At 60.5% G+C, this 18261-nt stretch overlaps 1 protein-coding gene across 6 annotated transcripts in view; it reads left to right on the forward strand.

Annotated features, from left to right (window-relative positions):
- Positions 1-17284, forward strand: part of SEPTIN9 (septin 9) — a 106649-nt gene extending 89365 nt beyond the window's left edge. For all 6 annotated transcript variants that reach the window (XM_029056815.2, XM_029056816.1, XM_029056814.1 and 3 more), the window contains 9 exons: positions 6140-6331; positions 8711-8839; positions 9458-9539; positions 10224-10361; positions 10837-10954; positions 11440-11535; positions 11748-11844; positions 14555-14606; positions 14855-17284. In XM_029056815.2, coding sequence (XP_028912648.1) covers positions 6140-6331; positions 8711-8839; positions 9458-9539; positions 10224-10361; positions 10837-10954; positions 11440-11535; positions 11748-11844; positions 14555-14606; positions 14855-14999 — 1049 coding nt within the window. In that variant the 3' untranslated portion in view covers positions 15000-17284. The remainder of the gene's footprint in view (positions 1-6139; positions 6332-8710; positions 8840-9457; positions 9540-10223; positions 10362-10836; positions 10955-11439; positions 11536-11747; positions 11845-14554; positions 14607-14854) is intronic.
- The last annotated feature ends 977 nt before the right edge of the window (positions 17285-18261 follow it).

Raw genomic sequence — 18261 nt, forward strand, 5'->3', positions numbered from 1 at the left:
CCTCAGTTCCCTCACCTGTAAAATGGGGATTAAGACTGTGAGCCCTATGAGGGATAGGGACTGTTTCCAACGCGATGTGTTTGTATCCACCTCAGCAGTTAGTACAGTGCCTGGCACAAAGTAAGTGCTTAACAAATACCATTATTACTATTATTGTTTCCCCAAGCTCACCCTTCTCCCCAGCAGCACTTCAGGACCCTCCCTGGCCCCCATACACTGTTCAGCTCCGTCCAGTCGCGTTTATTTAGTGAGGGCAGGGAGCCAAGGACATCTTGGATTATAGTGTCCGTGGTTTTATTTCCCATTTACAAACTCGGAAAGCCTGGCCTGGGACATCAAGTGTTTCCGTAGTAGCACCAGGCCGGAAATCCCCACGGCCACCCCACTCGACGGTTAGATTCTGCGACCTGCAAGGAAACCGGACACATCGTCCTGTACTTTTCTCCGGCCTCTAGGCCAGGTCTCCACCCGAGATCATCCCCGAGGAGCGGATTCCCGAAGAATTCCTGGTGTCGGTGCCCGTCCGCCCCCTTGTCTCCAAGAATTCCTCCCGCACTGAGCCCGAGTCACTGCCTCAATGCATTTTTCCTCGATTATAACAAAAACAATAATAATAATAATAATAATAATGGTATTTATTTAGCACTTACTATGTGCCAGACACTCTACTAAGCACTAGGGTGGTTATGAGAAAATCGGATTGGACACAGTCCCTGTCTCGTATGGGACTCACGGTCTTGATCCCCATTTTACAGATGAGGGAACTGAGGCCCAGAGAAGTGAAGTGACTTGCACAAAGTCACATAGCAGATGTCCTCAGGGGAGAGAGAGGGAGCATCTGGTCCCTGCCCGCTGAGCAGAAGCCCTCTTGGGACCGTGCTCTCAGATCATGGCGGAACCGATCCCAACTCTCTCTCTGCTTCTGGTGCTGGGTACAGATGCAGAGGACAGACATAGACAGGAGGAGGTGGGATGCAGAAGAGTGGATTCGTGGGTGAGTCAGTACTTAAATGGGACAGTGGGAATCTAGGCAGCCTTTGGAACTCTTCTGTTGCCTCGTGGGCAGTTTATGGACCACTCTGGCCCCGGGATCTGGTTCTGCCAGGCGTGGATGAGGCTGGCGCTGATCTCCCTTGTACCGGACGTATGGGTATTTCCTGACCCTTGCCCGGACCCGGACTTCATTCTGCTGGTTCTGACCCGCTCGACCCTTCTTCAGATCTGTTTGACTCCTGACAGTCTCCCTCTCCACCCCCAGCCACGGATGTCCTGAGGATGCCTGTTATTTTCCCAGGATTGAGGAAGGCTTTTCTCCAAGCTGAGCCCTAGGGTGGAACCAAGGTATTGGTTCAAACATGGGCCGGGCTCATAGGTCTTACGTGTCTCATGGTCTGAGGTGGGGAGAGCAGACATCTGAGGCTGAGGGGTTAGGCGACTACTTGCCAATGATCCCAGAGCTGTTCAGGGGCGGAATGGCAGAACTCCTCCCGATTTCCTGACTCCAGGCCTGTATTCTCTCCACCGAGCCCGCTGCTCCTTCCCGCCGCCTTGGTCTCTCTCGGGTCCATTGTTGGGGTCCCGGGTGTCGGGGCGCTTGTGATGCTCCCCCTGGCAGGCTGAGGCCGGTGAGTCTTGAGTCCAGACTGTTGTCCTCCCCGACCTCAGACATCTTGGAGGCCCGAGGCGACCGTGCCCTAACCGCTCGGCATTTGTTGACAAGCTGTTTCCTTGTGGCTCGAGCCGGAGTTGGCTGTGGGCAAGCGGGCGAACCGACCAGGCAGCTGGAAATTCATCCGCAAAGCATGTGTCTTCCTGGCAGCCGTGCACAGTTTGAAAGGCTCTTGGCTCCTGGCTCGTGCCCTGAAGTGGAAACAAGTTTATGGGTCCTACTTGGGAGAGCCCCCAGGTCCCCAAACCCCTGAAGAGTGGAAGTTCCCTGTTGGTAGGGAATTTGTCTCTTTGACCCAGTGGTTGCTCGGTAACTACTTCTGCCATCCCAGAATGCCACGGAGAGGGTTTTTTTTTGTTTTTATCGAGGTTTGAATTTCAAGCTTTTGGGGAGCATTTCAGGCAGTATAGCTAACAGCAGGGTGCGACCCTCTTTAAGAGACTGCAAGGACCAGGCGGGAACAGGGGTGCTTTCCCTCTTTGGTCCCGGTACAAGTCAGCCCCTCGGGATCCTAGTGGCTGCCCCTCCCCAGCTGATCATTCCCCAAACCAGATGGGGAATCTCACAAGGCCGAGATCTCCTAATTTAATTCTGGTTGGAAGGAATTGCACAGGGGGAGAGGAATTTGTCACTCTGTGCAAAAGTCCCCAAATGGCAAATGGAGGATTCTTGTGCTGGGGGGTGAGGGGGGTGGGGGTTAGGGGTGCTGGGGTGGAGAGGGAGGGAGGGGGAGAGGGAGAGAGAGAGAGGAGTGAGGCTGGGGTGGGGATAGGTGGGAAGGGAGGCCTCCAGTTTCCCTTTCTGCTCCGGCCGAGGACTCCTGGAGGAACTCCGTGGGAGACAAGAATGCAGGGGTGTTGTCGGAGAGGAGAACAACAGCAGCTTCAGAGCTGACTCCTGCTTGGCTCAGCCCCGCCTCTAGAAACATCCACTGCCATGGGTCCCGGCAGTGTGGCCTGGTGGGGAGAGAGTGAAGCCAGGAGGCAGGAGCCCATTGTTGGGCAGGGATTGTCTCTATCTGTTGCCGAATTGTACATTCCAAGCGCTTAGTACAGTGCTCTGCGCATAGTAAGCGCTCAATAAATATGAGTGAATGAGACCCGGCTTCAAGTCCCAGCTTTACCTCTGCCCTGCTGTGTCATCTTGGGCCAGCCACTCAACCTCTCTGGGTCTCCATTTCCCCATATGTAAAGTGGGGAGAAGATCCCTCCCTCTCAGACTATGAGAGCCCTGGGGGCCGGGACCATGTCCCATCTGGTCCTCTTGACTCACCCCCGCCTCTTAGCGCGGGACTTGCTTTAATAATAATAATTGTGGTATTTGTTAAGCAAGTGTGCCAGGCACTGAATTAAGCGCCGGGGCGGATACAAGCAAATTGGGTTAGTGTTGGTTCGATCCTCCCCTTGGGGAACGGTTGTGGCGGATGGTGGAGAGAACGTGATCACAGCTTCAAAAATAATAACAATTACGCTAATAATAAATTGTCGTATCTGTCAAGCTCTGGGATAGGTATAGAGTTACGAGTTTGGACCCGGTCCCCGTCCCACGTGGGACTCAGAACCTAACCAGGAGGAAGACCAGGCCTCTCGTTTCCGTTTTACGGGTGAGGGAGCTGAGTCCCAGAGAGGTGAAGCGACGGGCCCAGGTCACACAGCGGGCAGGTGGTGAAACTGGGATCAGGACAGATCTCCTGACTCTCCGACTTGTGCTTTTTTCCCCAGAAGCCTCCCCTGCTCCTCCAGGTCCTGTCGCCCCAGTCCTCCCGTACAGGGAGGGTTGTGTGCCGAGTCAGGGTTCCGGGGCAGCGGGTCACCCACCAGCTGCTTTCCCGGCTGCCCTCGGTCCCACAGGAAGTGGCCGAGGGTCAACAGGGTCCTTAGTGCCTGGAAGTCAGGAATGGATGTGGGTCTCCCCGCAAAGCGGAAGAAGTCGGGGGTGTGGTTTTCACCGCCCCTTGGGGAGCTTTCTGGGCGACAGGAGGCTGGAGATTGTCCTTCCCAGTTACGCCCCTCCGGGCCCGGGGGCCTGTGAGGGGACCGCCATACTGTTGGCTGGGTTTAAGTGGGCAGATGGTGGATGGACTGTATCCTCTGTGTGTGGGGCCTACGGGTTCTGGAAATATGGGCGGACTCAGTGATTGGAGTCTGGGCCTGGGAGTCAGGGGGACCTGGGTTCCCACCCCGGCCCCACCACTTGCTAGCTCTGTGTCATCAGGCAAGTCGCTTTACTTTTCTGGGCCTCAGTTTCTTACTCTGTACAGTGGGATTGAAATACCTGTTCTCCCTCACTCTTAGACCGGGAGGCCCGCGTGAGTAATAACCTTGTTTCTACCCCAGCGCTTAGTTCAGCGTTCGGCGCACAGTACCAAATGCCAAAATTATAGGTCAGCAGTCTGGGGGTTTTGGGGGAGTGCTCGTGGGCAGGGGTAACTGGTGGATTTATGAACCAAGTTTCTTTGTCTATTTTGGGTCCTGCCGGTACCAGTGAGGAGGGAGCTGGGACTAAGACAAAGAACCGCTCTCTTAGGGCTAAGAATGCTCCGTATAGTGTGTCACATTTAGTGAGTGCTTAATAAATACTGTAACTACTGTGAAAGGGAACCCCCTAAACCCACGGCGATGGGGCGATGTGCTCTCAAAGGGTCGGGGCAGAGTGGCCCTGTGTTTGGCATTACTTCTGTTTGAGAAGGGAATTTTGATGACTGAGAAGGGAGGCCCAGCTGGGTAGACAGACCCAAGCCTGGTACTCCCTGCTCTGTTCTCATCAGCAGCCCAAAGACCCCCCTGGCTCCCCGGCTGGTGGTCAGAAAGACAGTTTGGGGAAAGGGTCTTAAAGAGAGAGAGAGCGCCCGCCCAGATTCTGGGGAAAATGTCTGCCGGACCCGCGAACAGATGGGAATGATTTTGCGTCACGTGGGCTGGGTTTGAACCTCCGGCCCAGGAGAGCCGGCCGGCCCCGTCTCAGTGAGCAGGCCCCCAGTGCGCTCTTCTCGTTCCTTTGTTTATTTCAAGATGCGAGCAATCTGAGGGAGGGGTATTCCTGAAACCAGCGCCAAAACCTCCGTCTCCCCGCCTGGCCCGACCCCTCGGCTCCACCCTCCTTTCCCTCTCCATCTCCCACTTGCCCTGCCCTGCCTCCCCGAGGCCCATGGCATCTCGCTGGGCCGAGCTGGAAGGAAAGGAGAGGTCTGGGCCCCTGGGGATTTGGAGCAGAACTAGGCCCAGTGGGCAGCAGAAGCCTAGAGCTTGTGGGGCTGAGAGAAGCCCCCCTGACTGCCCTCTCGCCCTCTTGCCCTCTCTTCACTGTCACCTCTCTCCTCACGGTGAGCTTGAGAGCGGGAATGCAGCCGATCTTGCCTCGGAAGCCCAGGCCAAGTGGGAGCGAGCTGCAGTCCCAGGGTGGTGTGTCCGCAGAGCCGAGGCGGTCACAAGACGCCACAGATGCCCAGGTGCCATCTGCCCTCCTTGACTGCCACACGCACGCAGGAAGGATCCCTGCAATTAACGGACCACCCCTCCCTCCCCCACTTTGCTCCCTCCTCCCGCCCCCACCCTGTTCTCCAAGCCAGGCTCACCCGCCAGGGGAGGGCTGAGAAGGGCCTGGGCCTCACGCTGGGTGGTCGCTGTTAAACCTCGGAGTTCTCAGCCCGCTGCACTTTGTCCTCTCAGAGGGGAGAGGGAGGCTCTGGGGTGGATATGAGAGAGACGGAGAGAGAGAGAGAGAGATCGTGGGCAGGGAGACATTGGAAGGGTGTGGGAAAGGGGAGGCAGGAGGAAATCTATATCAGGGAGGGGGGGGTCTCTAAATCTGCTGGAACCAGAGGGATGTAGAAGGTCCCATTGGGTCACCTGGCCCAAGTGTCTGTGTGTGTGGGTTGGGGAGGGGTGTGTGCATGCTTTATTCCAGTCTTGAGGGGGCTGGGGGCTGGGAGGGGAGTGCAAGGGGACAGGCTCAGAGGAGCTGGGACAGGAGGGATGAAAGACTGGCAGCCAGCGGGGGTGGTTGGGGCTGAGGGGGTGCCACCTATCTCCCCATGGGTCAGCCAGGGAGGCAGCTCCTCCTAATCCCCCTCCCTCCCTCCCTCCCTCCCTCCCTCTACCGCTCCGACCCCTCCCCCTTCCCGGTCCTGCCAGCCTGACCTTTTCCAGTTCAACTCCGGGTCTGTTGCCCTTATTTTCAGCTTCCCACCACCAAGTGCTCTAGCTTGGAGGCAGTGCCCGTGTTCACGGGGAGCGAGAAGGGGATGCTACGGGTCTGGGGAGAGGATAGGGGGCCAGGGGTCCTCCGGGGCCGCAAGCTGTGGGCTTAGTGGGATTTTCTCAGAGAACCTTCCCGTGCATCCCGCTGACGTCCTCACATTACACCACCTGTGACCTGTGTCCCTCGAGCGACGCCTGCTGCCCCGTGGGCGTTCGGTAGGATTCCTTGAGGCGGGCGCCTCTGACGGTCCTTCTCGCTCCCTCCCGGCAGCGGCCGAGGCGGCGTCCAGCTACATGAGCAGCATGGCAGACACCCCCAGAGATGCCGGCCCTAAGCAGGTCCCCCCGGTGCGCGCCGAGAAAACCACCCTGGACTTTGGCTACGTGGGGATCGATGCCATCCTGGAGCAGATGAGGAGGAAAGCCATGAAGCAGGGGTTCGAATTCAACATCATGGTGGTCGGTGAGTCATCCACTCGCTCCTCCGACCCTGGTCCTCGTCCCCGGGCATCCCCCACATGGCCTTCTCCACCCTCTGTCTGCCCTCTACCCTCACTGTCTGACCTCCTATCCTCCCTTCCCCGCCCCCTTCATTCTCCCTTCCCCCTCTCCTCCTCCTCCCCCATCCCTTCTCCCCGTCCTGCAGTTGCCTGATGACCGGGGAGGGCAGAGGTCCGGAAGGGTGCTGTTTCCTAGTTACAGTCCACCCTGTCGGGGAGGGAGTGCTACGGGGGAACCTCTCCAATCAAAGCCGCCTTCAAAATTCGCCTCAAGCTCCTCAAACAGCCATCTTCAAAATTCATCCAGTCTCCTGGAACACAGGACTAGCATGCCAACTGCTCCCTTTTCCTCAGTGTGGAAATGGAGTCAAATGCATTTCTTCAACCGCCTCCCCCCGCCAACCCCGTGCACGCACACACATACCCACAGCCCCATGCCCATACATTCTTTCTCTCCCTGCCTCTCACTACTCCTTCCCTATCCACCTCCCTCCTTCCTTCGTTTTCTTCTTTCTTTCTTCTCCTCCTCCATCCCCCTCCCCTGGCTGTCAAAAATGATTTTGGATTCTCCTCTGGCTCCTGGTTTCCCATTTGGGCCCAGAAGCTAAGCTGCCCCAGGCTGGCTCCCTCCCTCTCTCCCTCTTTCCCTCCCGCATGGTCTGTGGTCCCAGGGGCGCCTGCAGGAAATGCCGTCTTTCGGCTGCCGGGCCCCAAGGCCGAGCAGGAGGGCCGCCATGCCCCTCGGAGCCAGCCCCCTCTCTTCCCCCTCTGGGGAGATGCATCACGGGGTTGGGTTTCGCACCTGGTGAGGAAGGGCATGAGGAAAGGGGGCCCAAAGACCCCACTTGCTGAATCGCCCCAGGTGGCGAGGGCCAGGGGGTGAGTCGTTAACCCCGAGATGGCAGTTGGCTTTGCCCGGGGCTGTGGACCAGGTTGATGTCCAAGCTGCAGGAGGCCCCAGCTGGGAGGGGGCAGGAGTTCTAGTCTTAGCACTGCTGCTGACGGCTGTGTGACCCTGAGCTGACTGCTTGCCCTCTCTGGGCCTCAGCTTCTCTTTTCAGCGCAATAACCCGCCCCCTCTTGGGACCCCCACTGCCGGCCATCTTATCTTACGGTGGAGAGGGAGAGGGTGGTGCAAGGGAGCAGACCTCGAGACACGTTTTTGGTAGGCGTGAGGGGAAGGAAGCCTGGTCTGCTGCTGGGCAGCGTGGAGTGGGCTTTGGGACGGATTTCATGAACTGGCGATGAGGCGCTTTCCGTCTGAGGTGGGCGTATTGAAACGGCAGGGGTGGCATTCTGAGTAGCAGCGCCCGGGGAGCCAGACACAGACCTGCCTTTGTTGCCTGGACTGCTGGTGGGTCAGCGTGGGATTCCACGGAGTGGGGAGGGGAACTGGCAAGCCGGGGAGCTGGGGAGGATAGAGGGCTGGGGAGAAGCACCCTTTCCTTCCTGGCGGGTGGCTCCCGGTGGCCCCCACCCACTCCTCGCTTCCCCTGGGTCCTGGGTGGGATGCGGGCATCCGGGGGCCAGCTGTGGAGGCTGTGAGGTGTAATCCCGGCCCAGCTCACTTAGGTGCTGTGGGGAGAGCCATCCCTCTTGCCTGCTTCCCTGAAGGGGTGCTGGGGGGAAGAGGGGAGAGGGGCGATGGGGACGGTGGCCCCGAAGCTTTAAGAGAACAGGGCCGGCGGAGCCTGTGGGGACCTGGTGACTCGAGCTGTGATGTCTGCAGAGGATGCTGCTCCCTGGGTCCTTGCACGACTGATCTCTTAAGGGGCGACGGGTGGGTGGGCCACTCTCTGGGGGCCTGGCAGTTAGATGCAGGCTGAAAGGGTGCCCCTAACGCCTCCAGGCTGAGCTTCCTTTTGCCCGCCCCAGGGCTGGGCCACCCACAGCCCCTCCCTGCCTCCTGTCATGTTCCCCCAACCAACAGGCCCAGTGGCACCCGAGTGTCGGGTGGCATTCCAAGCGTGTATGCCCTGATACCTGGCATCCTTCCCCAGCAGACCGTTTGGCCCGGCCCAGGGAAATTGTGCGGGTGGTTAGGCTGGCCACCGGGGTCTCGGGTTTGGGCCCGGGTGGGGCCGCCTGAGCGACCCCTGAACCCAGGGTCCCTCACAGCATTGGCCGCAACCGTGGGCATCGAAGGGGCAGAGGCCGGAGGACAGACTGGCCACGTTCCGGCCTAGGTGGGTCCAGAGAGCCCGGTTCACAGCCAGACACCCCTCAAGTCCCGCCAGGCTTGCGCTGCCATCCCTGCCACGGCTTGGTCGGGGAGACCCCCACCGCCAACCCCCCCCGAGGTCCTATCTGATCGGTCTCCCTGCTCCCCCCATCCCTTTCAGGGCAGAGCGGCCTGGGGAAGTCCACGCTGATCAACACCCTGTTCAAATCCAAAGTCAGCCGGAAGTCGGTGCAGCCCTCGCCCGAGGAGCGGATCCCCAAAACGATCGAGATCAAGTCCATCACCCACGGTGAGTGCCGGCCCCGGGGCGCAGCGAGCCCCCGGGGGCCGAAGGTATTGGCAGGTTTCCCACCGTGCCCCCTACGCTCACTTGGGGTTCTGCCCCCGCCCGCCGAGTCTGAGCCTGCTGCTCAGACCCACGGATCCACGTGCCATTCGGGGATGACTCGGAGGCCTGGGAGGGGGCCGGCCCCATCTGAAGTGTGACCCTCTGGCCCGTAGAGACCATAAGGGTCAGTGTGGGCCAGCGGATTTAGAAGACCTGGATTCTAGTCTCAAGTCGCTTCACCTCTCTGGGCCTCAGACTGTCAAAAGGGGATCAGAGTCCTGCTCCCCTCCCTGTTTGGCAGTAAGCCCTTTTGGGGACAGGGATGATGTCTGATCTGCTTATCCCAAGTGTACGTAGAGCACAGATTAAATGCTTAAGTGACCCCGACACTACACCAGGCTGGTCTTGACCATTCCCCTGGCCTCCCAGACTCAGAGAGCCCCTTGCCCTTTCCTCCGGTGGCCCGAGACTCTGGCCCCCGACGAGGTCCTGCCCCCGTCGCTCCCCACACAGTCATCGAGAGGCCTGGGTCCTTGCCCGTCCTCACCCCTTCGTGCCGGGCTGCCGCTTCTTTTGCAGATATCGAGGAGAAGGGCGTCCGCATGAAGCTGACAGTGATTGACACGCCGGGTTTTGGGGACCACATCAACAACGAGAACTGGTGAGACTCCCGGCTCCCAACCCAGGTGTCCGGGCCAGGGTCCTTAGCAGCAGGAGGGCGGATGGAGGCGGGGCGCGTTCCTGCCACTACAGCCCCCCAAGCCATTGCCCTATCCTCTCTAGTTCCTGGGAGTGGGTAGCACAGCCCCCTCCCCCCGCCAACTATAAGCTCATTTTGGGCCGGGAAAGTGTTTAGTGTTATATTGTCCTCTCTCAAATGCTTAGTACTCTCCACATAGTACGCCCTCAATAAATATGATTGAATGAATGAACAAAGGTATAGAAAGAGCCCGGGCCTAGGAAGCAGAGGACCTGGCTTCTCACCCCAGCTCTACCCCTTGCCTGCTTTTTGACCTTGGGCAAATCACTTACTTTCTCCGTGACTCCAGTTCCCCATCTGCGAAACTGGGGTAGTCAATACCTGTTCTCCCTCCCCCTTAGACTGTGAGCCCCTGTGTCAGTCCCTCATGATTGCCTTGTATCTACTCTGGCGCTTAGTACAGTGCTTGGTACATAGTAAGCACTCGACAAATACTTCCGTGATCATTATTATAAGCCCCACTCCACTCCCAGTTGGCCCCGGTGCAGACCCCGGTCATCCCCCGGCCAGGATGGGAGGTGGAGGAGGGTCAGACCGAGGTTGCGGGCCGGCAGTGGTGACCCAGGCACCCTTCTCCCCCCATAGCTGGCAGCCAATCATGCGGTTCATCAACGACCAGTACGAGAAGTACCTGCAGGAGGAGATCAACATCAACAGGAAGAAGAGGATCCCGGACACCCGGGTCCACTGCTGCCTCTATTTCATCCCAGCCACCGGCCACTCGTACGTAGGGCCCGGGCTGGGGGAGGGCGTGGGGGTTGGGGAGTTGGGGGGCGGGTGGTGGATGTCTTTCCCAGCAGGGAGTCCCTACTGTCCCCTGAGAAATTACCTACCCGAGGCCTGGAGGCACTGGCTTTCGGGGCTCCTTGCCCTCCTCTCCTCCTTCCCCTTTGCTCCTGGGCAAATCCCCCAGCGGCGTCCGCTCGCAGCACTGCATTTCCGCCCGAGAGCCGGTCCATCTGGTGGGGGCGGCGGCAGGGGCAGCAGGAGGGTCACACCCCAGCCACCCACCCTCCCGCTTTGCCTCCAGACTCCGCGGGAGCTGGCGACGGGGCCATCTGTTCCCCATGGCCCCGGAGCGGGTCGGCCCTCTCCTCACCCCTTCCCTGGTCCCCTGGCCCGGGGGGAGCTGCTTCCTGCTTCCTCCCCGGGGAGCACCTTCCGTGCTGGTGACGGGCTCTGGACTGTCCTCTTTCAGACTGCGGCCACTGGACATAGAGTTCATGAGGCGCCTGAGCAAAGTGGTCAACATCGTGCCGGTGATCGCCAAAGCCGACACGCTGACGCTGGAGGAGAGGGACTACTTCAAACAGCGGGTACTTCTATCCTGAGCCCCGCTGGTGTGCCCCTTGCCCTTTCCCCCATCTCTTCCCACCACCGTGCCCTTCTCTCCCAAGTCTGTGGGTGGTAGAATACTCATTTTACTGATGAAGACACTGAGGGCTACAGGGTTAATGGCTCAGGGGCACGTATCAGGCCGTTGGAGGAACCGGGCCTAGACCCGCACGGTCCTGTGACATTTCTGCCCAGTCCACTGGGTCCCGCTCCATCGATTGGGAAAGTAACCACGGCACTGTCTCAGCCAGACCAGGAATACCCCCATCCACCACCCCACCAGGGTTGTGGGGGAACCCCCCGGGCACCTTCCAGTCGCCGGACTTGGGACCGCAGCCCAGAGTAGGGTGGGGGAGGGCCGTCCCGGGACTGAGGTCTGTGGGTCCAGGACGACACGGTAGAGCTTGGCTTTGGGGGCCCCCGCGGATCCTCACTCGCCCCCCTCTCGCCCCCTGGCCGGCCCCAGATCACGGCGGATCTGCTGTCCAACGGCATCGACGTGTACCCCCAGAAGGAGTTCGATGAGGACTCGGAGGACAGGATAGTGAATGAGAAATTCAGGGTGAGTGGATCCCCCTTGGCACCGGGTGACGACTCACTCTGGCTTGGGGCTGCGGGGGCGCCTTGGATGGGCGGACCGAGCCCTCGGACAGGGGGTGGAGGGAGAGCTGATCTTAGAGGCCTCTGACAGCTGACCGGAAGTAGCGGGGGAACTGGACACGCGTGATGTCCGTCCCCCATCCTGACCCCTGCGGGGATGCCCTCTGTCCCCAGGAGATGATCCCGTTCGCGGTGGTCGGCAGTGACCACGAATACCAGGTGAACGGGAAGAGGGTTCTCGGCAGGAAGACCAAGTGGGGCACCATCGAAGGTAACCTCTCCCCTCCCTCCTCGCCCTCCCGCCCCGGCCCTCCACCTTCCACCCCGATGGGTTGGCTGCGCCCTGAAGGCAGGGGCCACGTGTCTGCAGTACTCCCCCAGACACGATACAGTCCTCCACAGATCGTGGGCACCGACTGGTTCTTCCCGAGGGGGTGCACGGTCCAGGCTAGCAGCAGGAGACTGTCAGACCCAGAGAGGCTCCCGTTCTCCCCTGCCCAAGAGGCCCCCTTAGGGGAGATGCCCTGGGCGAGACCCCTGCTGACCTCCGGTGAAGGGAGGCAGGCTCCTGACACGGCAGGTGGGCTGGCATGGCCAGTGGAGGCCAGCGCATTAATTGGTGCAGAATGAAGTGCCCGGTTTGCCCAGTTCCCTTCCCCTCCCGCCTCATTTTGGCCACGCGCCTAATGGGCTTGGGCTCGTCTGGCTCAGCCCCCTCCACCAATTGGCCCGACTGCCCGGCTGGGCCGGGCCAGCGCCCGGCCGCAAGTCGGACGTCGGCCTCGGGCTCGTCGGGGGAAGGGGGTGCCGCCGTCCCCACAGAGAGCCGCCCCGGGCCTTCTCGGAGAAATCCGGGGACCTCGACCCCTCTCCGGGTTGGCAGCCCGTGGGGAAGGGGCAGAGGGGTGCGACCTTGGTGTGGTGAGGGGGCGATCACCGCCCTGGGGCTCGGAGGGGAGGGGCCCTTCCTGCTTTCTCCCGGCCGGCCCGCCTCCCTCCCACAAGGGATTTTCTTTTCCAAAAGCCTCCGGGAGGTTTTCCACCGCTGCCACGTGGAAGAGTCCTGCTCCCGGACACTTGTATCTCTGCGGCCGCTTCCGTCCGGCTCTCCCCTGCCGGCACTGCTGCGGGGAGGTTGGGGGTGGACGCTTATCCAGCTGGCCCCTTCCTCTGCAATTATAGCCCAGCCCCTCCTCCCCGACTGCAGCCCTGCCGCCTTGCCGAAGGAAAGGGTCTGCTGTCTCCTCCCCTCCTTCCTTCCCCGGAGCAACCCGCTGCCCTGGCATGGCCGCGGCTCCCTCTCCTCCCCCTCCGGCACCAGACACGCACGAGTGCGCAGTTAGTACCACTGATCGATGGCCCTCCCTCCTGGCAGAGAGATTGTTCCCGTTCAGGTTCCTTTTTTGGAAGCTGAATTTGGGGATTTTCCCCAGAGAGAAGGGAGAGAGCCAGGGAATGGATGACACGGAGCCCCGGAATTCCCGGGATTGGCGGGCCGCCGCTGCCCCCTGGTGGCTGCTCGCTGCAGCGCGGCCTGCCCCCTGGTGGCCGCTCGCTGCAGCGCGGGCTGCCCCCTGGTGGCTGTTGGGTGCAAGGACGGAGCCAAAGCCAGGTTTTTGTTTCTGCTTTTGATTTTATAAAATAATAATAATGTTGGTATTTGTTAAGCGCTTACTATGTGCAGAGCACTGTTCTAAGCGCTGGGGTAGATACAGGGTCATCAGGGTGTCCCACGTGAGGCTCACAGTCTTAATCCCCATTTTACAGATGAGGTCACTGAGGCCCAGAGAATAATAATAGTAATGTTGGTATTTGTTAAGCGTTTACTATGTGCAGAGCACTGTTCTAAGCGCTGGGGTAGATACAGGGTCATCAGGGTGTCCCACGTGAGGGTCGCAGTCTTAATCCCCATTTTACTGATGAAGTAACTGAGGCCCAGAGAAGCGAAGTGACTTGCCCACAGTCACCCAGCTGACAAGTGGCAGAGCCGGGGTTAGAACCCATGACCCCTGACTCCCAAGCCCGGGCTCTTTCCACTGAGCCACGCTGCTAGTGTGTGCTGTGTTCCAGAGACTCTAGTAAGAGCTGGAGTAGGTATACGCTAACCAGCTCAGGCACAGTCCACCTCCCAGTCTTTCCCCATTTTACAGATGTCGGAACTGAGGCCCCGAGAAGTGAAATGATTTGCCCAAGGGCACAGAGCAGACCAGTGGTGGAGCCGGAATTAGAACCCAGGTCCTTCCCACTGTCAGGCCCGTGCACTAGGCCACACTGCTGCTCTTGGTTTAATCATTCATTCAGTCGTATCTATTGAGCGCTCGGTCGGTGCCAGTTGTCGGAAGGGGATAAATGGTGTGGATGGTTGGGCCAGAGGAGGAGGGTGGACGGTGGCCACGGCAGCATGGCCCTGCCACTGGCCTCTGAAGAGACTCAGAGGGGAATTTGAGTGTCCTCCTGACCCGCTGACTACAGCCAGGCCGGACCATCACCACCTGCCTTCTGCTGTCCCGCAGGGGCTTGGCTGTTAGTGCCCCTCCCCGGAGCTGAGCCACCCCGCCTTGAGGGTCTTCCTCCCCGAGCCTGAGTTTGGGGAAAGGCTGGAGGTAGCGACTATACCAGGCGGATATCCTCGGTTCGGAATCGGGCCTGGGGGCCCTGGGTCGGGAGGGGTTTCCGCACACCCCTTCGCGGGGACGGGAGGGGGGCCAGGCAGGCAGGACGTAGCAACGACCCCAGTGTAGGTGAAGAGTACAGTGGGGGGAGGACACACGATCGATCCCTGCTCTCAAGGGGCCTCCAGTCTAACTTTTCCTCTCTGCCCACCCGCCCCTTTGGGAGGTAAACCTGACTCCCCGTCCTGGGCGTCAGGGACCGTGTCCAATCTGGCCACGCCGGGTAACCCCCCGGGAAAACAAGCCGGCGCGAACCCTGGCCCGAGCGCTGGGTCTCCGGCTCACGAGGGCTCTGTCTCCTTCCCCTAGTTGAAAATACTACGCACTGTGAGTTTGCCTACCTGCGGGACCTCCTCATCAGGTGAGTGAGCAGTAGCACTTTGGCTCTGCCTGGCAGAGGGGACCCAGGGCCCCCCCAGCTCTCAGCGCGGGGAGCGGGCCGGCCGGGCGCGGTCTCCTTACTCTCGGGGAGCGGGTGCCGCCCGCGAGGCGCATCCCCCTTGCCCCTCACAGCCGAAAGGGGTGGGGGGCGAGGGTGTCGGCCGGGTTTCACCTTCCCACGCCGGGGCCCGGAGGTGTCGCCCCCTCACCCCTCCCTCCCCGCCGCAGGACACACATGCAGAACATTAAGGACATCACCAGCAGCATCCACTTCGAAGCCTACCGGGTCAAGCGTCTGAATGAAAGTAACAGCGCCAGCGGCGGCGCGCTTTCCAATGGCGTGGAGGAGAAGATGGTGGCCCACGAGATGTAGAAGCCCCCCGCCCCCATCTTATCTTCTGTGATTCCCCCTTCCCCCCCACCCATCCCACTCCTTCCACGCTGCCAGTGTTCCCTTGACCAAATGACAAGACCCCACGTCCCATCGTGGAGTGTTAGTTAAGCCCACGGCGGGCACCTGCTGGTGGCCAAGGAGGGCAGAGCCCCACCCCGCCTCGGGCCTGGGCTAGGGGACGGGGGAGCGGGGGCAGGGTCCGTCTGCCCGGCCGGGTCTGCCTGAGCCCACCGGCCCTGGGGCACCCAGCCCTCTCGGAGGGACCCCCTCGCCCGCCCTCTCTCCACCCCATCAGCTCATTTCAAAGCCCACTTCTCCCCTACGCCCCCACACCCCCTCCCCGCTTTCCTCTCCGTGACCAAGGGGGTCGGGGGTGGGATTGTCCGTCCTGGCTGTTGCTCGTGTTCCATGTCGGATCTGTATCTGCTCTCCTGTCTAGAGACGTGTGCTCAGTGCCAAATAGCCTCAGGTGTGTGTGTCTGCGTGTGGGCACATGTGTGCAGGTGTGAGTGGGTGGGTTGATGTGAATGGGTGCATCCGGTTGGCAGTGTGTGTGTGTGTGTATGTGTGTCTGCGCGTTGGCACGTACCCCGTCCTCCATCCGCCCCAGACCAGGGCTTCTTAGGGACTGCGATCTTCAGGTATGTACTGTCAGAGGTCATGTTTTCTCTCTCTCCCCTTTCCCTTTCTCCCCCCACCGGCGTAAATAGCCCCCCTAGACAAAATAACCCAAAGACGGGTCCATCCGGCCTCCGGGCCTCCCCACCCTGACCATAGAAGCCAGCCGCCTGCGGTTCGGGGAGAGAAGTGCCTTAACTCAGCCAGTCAGCGCAGTCTTGGCTCTGTGCTGTGTTTGCGGGACCACGGGAATCCCGTGGAGACTTCCTCCCCACACCCCCATCCCTCGGGCCCCCTGGCGGGGTTCCCGCCTAGAAAGCCGACCCTCCGGCCCACCCCCCAGGGAGGCAGGCAGGGGACTAGGGGGCCGGGTCCCGGGGAGAGGCACTGCGACTTCCGAACCGGGTAGTCTGGGAGCACTCGTCGGAACCAGGGAACCGGTCCCTGACCTGGGCCGTTGTGCCGTTGACCTTTATTCTGGTGGTGACCCGTCCCCTTCTCCGCTCCTTCTCCCCCCCCGCCTTTTTCTGCACACTCAAATGCATGCCACCCATGTGTGACCACACGCAACAACACGCCTCCCAGCTCTCCGTGCTCCCTTCAGCAGCCCACCCCCCATTCCAGGTCCGACTTCCCCAGTGCCCCATCTTCTATTTTTAGGGAAAAGTTTTTTTTCTGGCGCTGGGTTAAAAGTGGAGACGTGGCCCCCAGAGTTCTGCAGGGAAGAGTTCTGTGTGCGGGGTGTGGATTCTGTTTTCAAATTTGAGAGCCAAAGTTGGGGGGTGGAGGTCTTCCCTTGACCTTCCCCTGTAAGGAGACACACCCCACCCTCCAAATCCCTCCCCTCCTGGCTGAGTTCTTTTTCTCCACATTCTCGGAGGAGGATGGGGAAGTGTCCTGCGCCCGTCCACCTTCACCCCTCCCATCCAAGGCCCTCTGAGAAAAGGCCAGGGTCAGGAAGTGACCTACCAGTTTGTAGGGGACAACGGGGCCGGCGGTATGGTGTGGCGTGGGGGCGGGCGTGAACTCGTCGAAGATCTGGCCGGAAGGGTCTCCTTCCTGCTTACTCCAGGAGTGGAGACGTGTAGCAACCCTGGTTTTGATGCTCGAGGAGCCCAGCTGTGCCCAGTTCCTGCCCTGTGGCGCGTGCTTGCGTGTGTGTGCGTCCGTGTCCGTCCGTGTGCGCACGTGTCCATCTAGGGCGATGGTCCGAATTCCATTTGTGACTCTTCTTCCCTCCCGAGAAGTCTCAGAGTCTTTTCCGAACTGTAAGTTGAGGAAATCTATTTACTTGCTGACTTGCTATGTTGTAGCAAAAAAAAAAGAAAAGCGTATGAACTGAAACGTCGACTTCGGTTTCCGACGTCGGTGATGGGGGAGGGGGGTGGGAGGGGAGGGCCGGGGTGGGGGGAGACGGGTCCCGTTTTCACGCACGGCAACAATGCAGCCGCAGGGCCAAGCGGGAAGCTGGGCTTTTCTTCTCTGTAATCGAATTTGGGAAAAGTGGTTGAAATTTCACCGAGATCTAGCCAAAAGGCCTTTGAGATTATGGTATACGCATCATGACAAATTAGTCTTTTTTTTTGTATAAATAATAAAGTGTTTAATATGTATTTCCCGAAATAAATGTTTCAAATGCAACCCGAGAGGCTCCTGCAGGTGGCGTGTTTCTCTCCCGTGACCGGAGGGGGTCTGGCGGGGCGTCCGCGGCCGGTCCCGCGTCCGACCCTCCGCTGGGACCGTGAGCCCGAGGCATCCCCGGCCCGGCGGCCGAGGCCCGGGTTGTGCCAGCGCTGTCCAGCCGGTGAGTTTGTCCACACCGATCGTCCTCGGCGGCCCTGGCCGTTCTCTTTGGTTTCGGGGGGGCGGGCGGACCCCGGGTCCTCTTGGCCCGGTGATGTGGAGCCGGGGGAGGTGTGCGTGTGTGGAGGTGACCCTGGGAAACGGAGCGGAGCCATTGCTTACGATGCAGTCTCGGAGGGCTTTTGCGGCCACGGCCCCTCGAGATCCCTTTCGGACCTGGCTGCCCCCGGTCAGCGTTCAGCCACGGTCCGCCCCGGGCCTCCGCCTCGCTGGGCTCCGCGCTCTGGGCTTCCACACCCCGGGCCTCTACCTCTCCAGGTCTCTGCACCCTGGGCCTCGGCTTGGTCAGGCCTCCACCCCGAGACCGCTGACTGGTCGCATCCCCCTCCACTTCACCAGGCCCCTGGCTCCTCAAGGCTGAACCAGTGGGGCGGGGGATGGTGGAGGGGAGGCCAGGCTGGGGCTGCGGGGCGGGGAGGACGAGGAGGGGGAGGAGTCGGCGGTCTGAATGTAACCCGGCCCCATTCCAGCTTAGTCCGGGGAAACCACTTTATTGGGTCAAAGGTGGTTTCCTGTGCCTGGTACAAGAAATGACTTCCAGATGGCAGCACCCCCTGCACCGTAGAGGGAGCCGGGCGAGGCGGCACCGCCTTCTCAGTCTCTGCTGGCTGAGGGGGGCTTCCCTGACATCCCCCTTCCCCTTGCCTCCTTCCTCTTCACCATCCACCCCTTTCATCTTGCTTCTCATCATCTCCTCTTCGTGCCTCCCTCCTCCTTTCATCCCACTCCCCTCCCCCCTCATATCCCCATAGGGCGGAGG

The sequence above is a fragment of the Ornithorhynchus anatinus genome, unplaced genomic scaffold, assembly GCF_004115215.2.
Source record: "Ornithorhynchus anatinus isolate Pmale09 unplaced genomic scaffold, mOrnAna1.pri.v4 scaffold_264_arrow_ctg1, whole genome shotgun sequence".
Lineage (NCBI taxonomy): Eukaryota > Metazoa > Chordata > Mammalia > Monotremata > Ornithorhynchidae > Ornithorhynchus > Ornithorhynchus anatinus.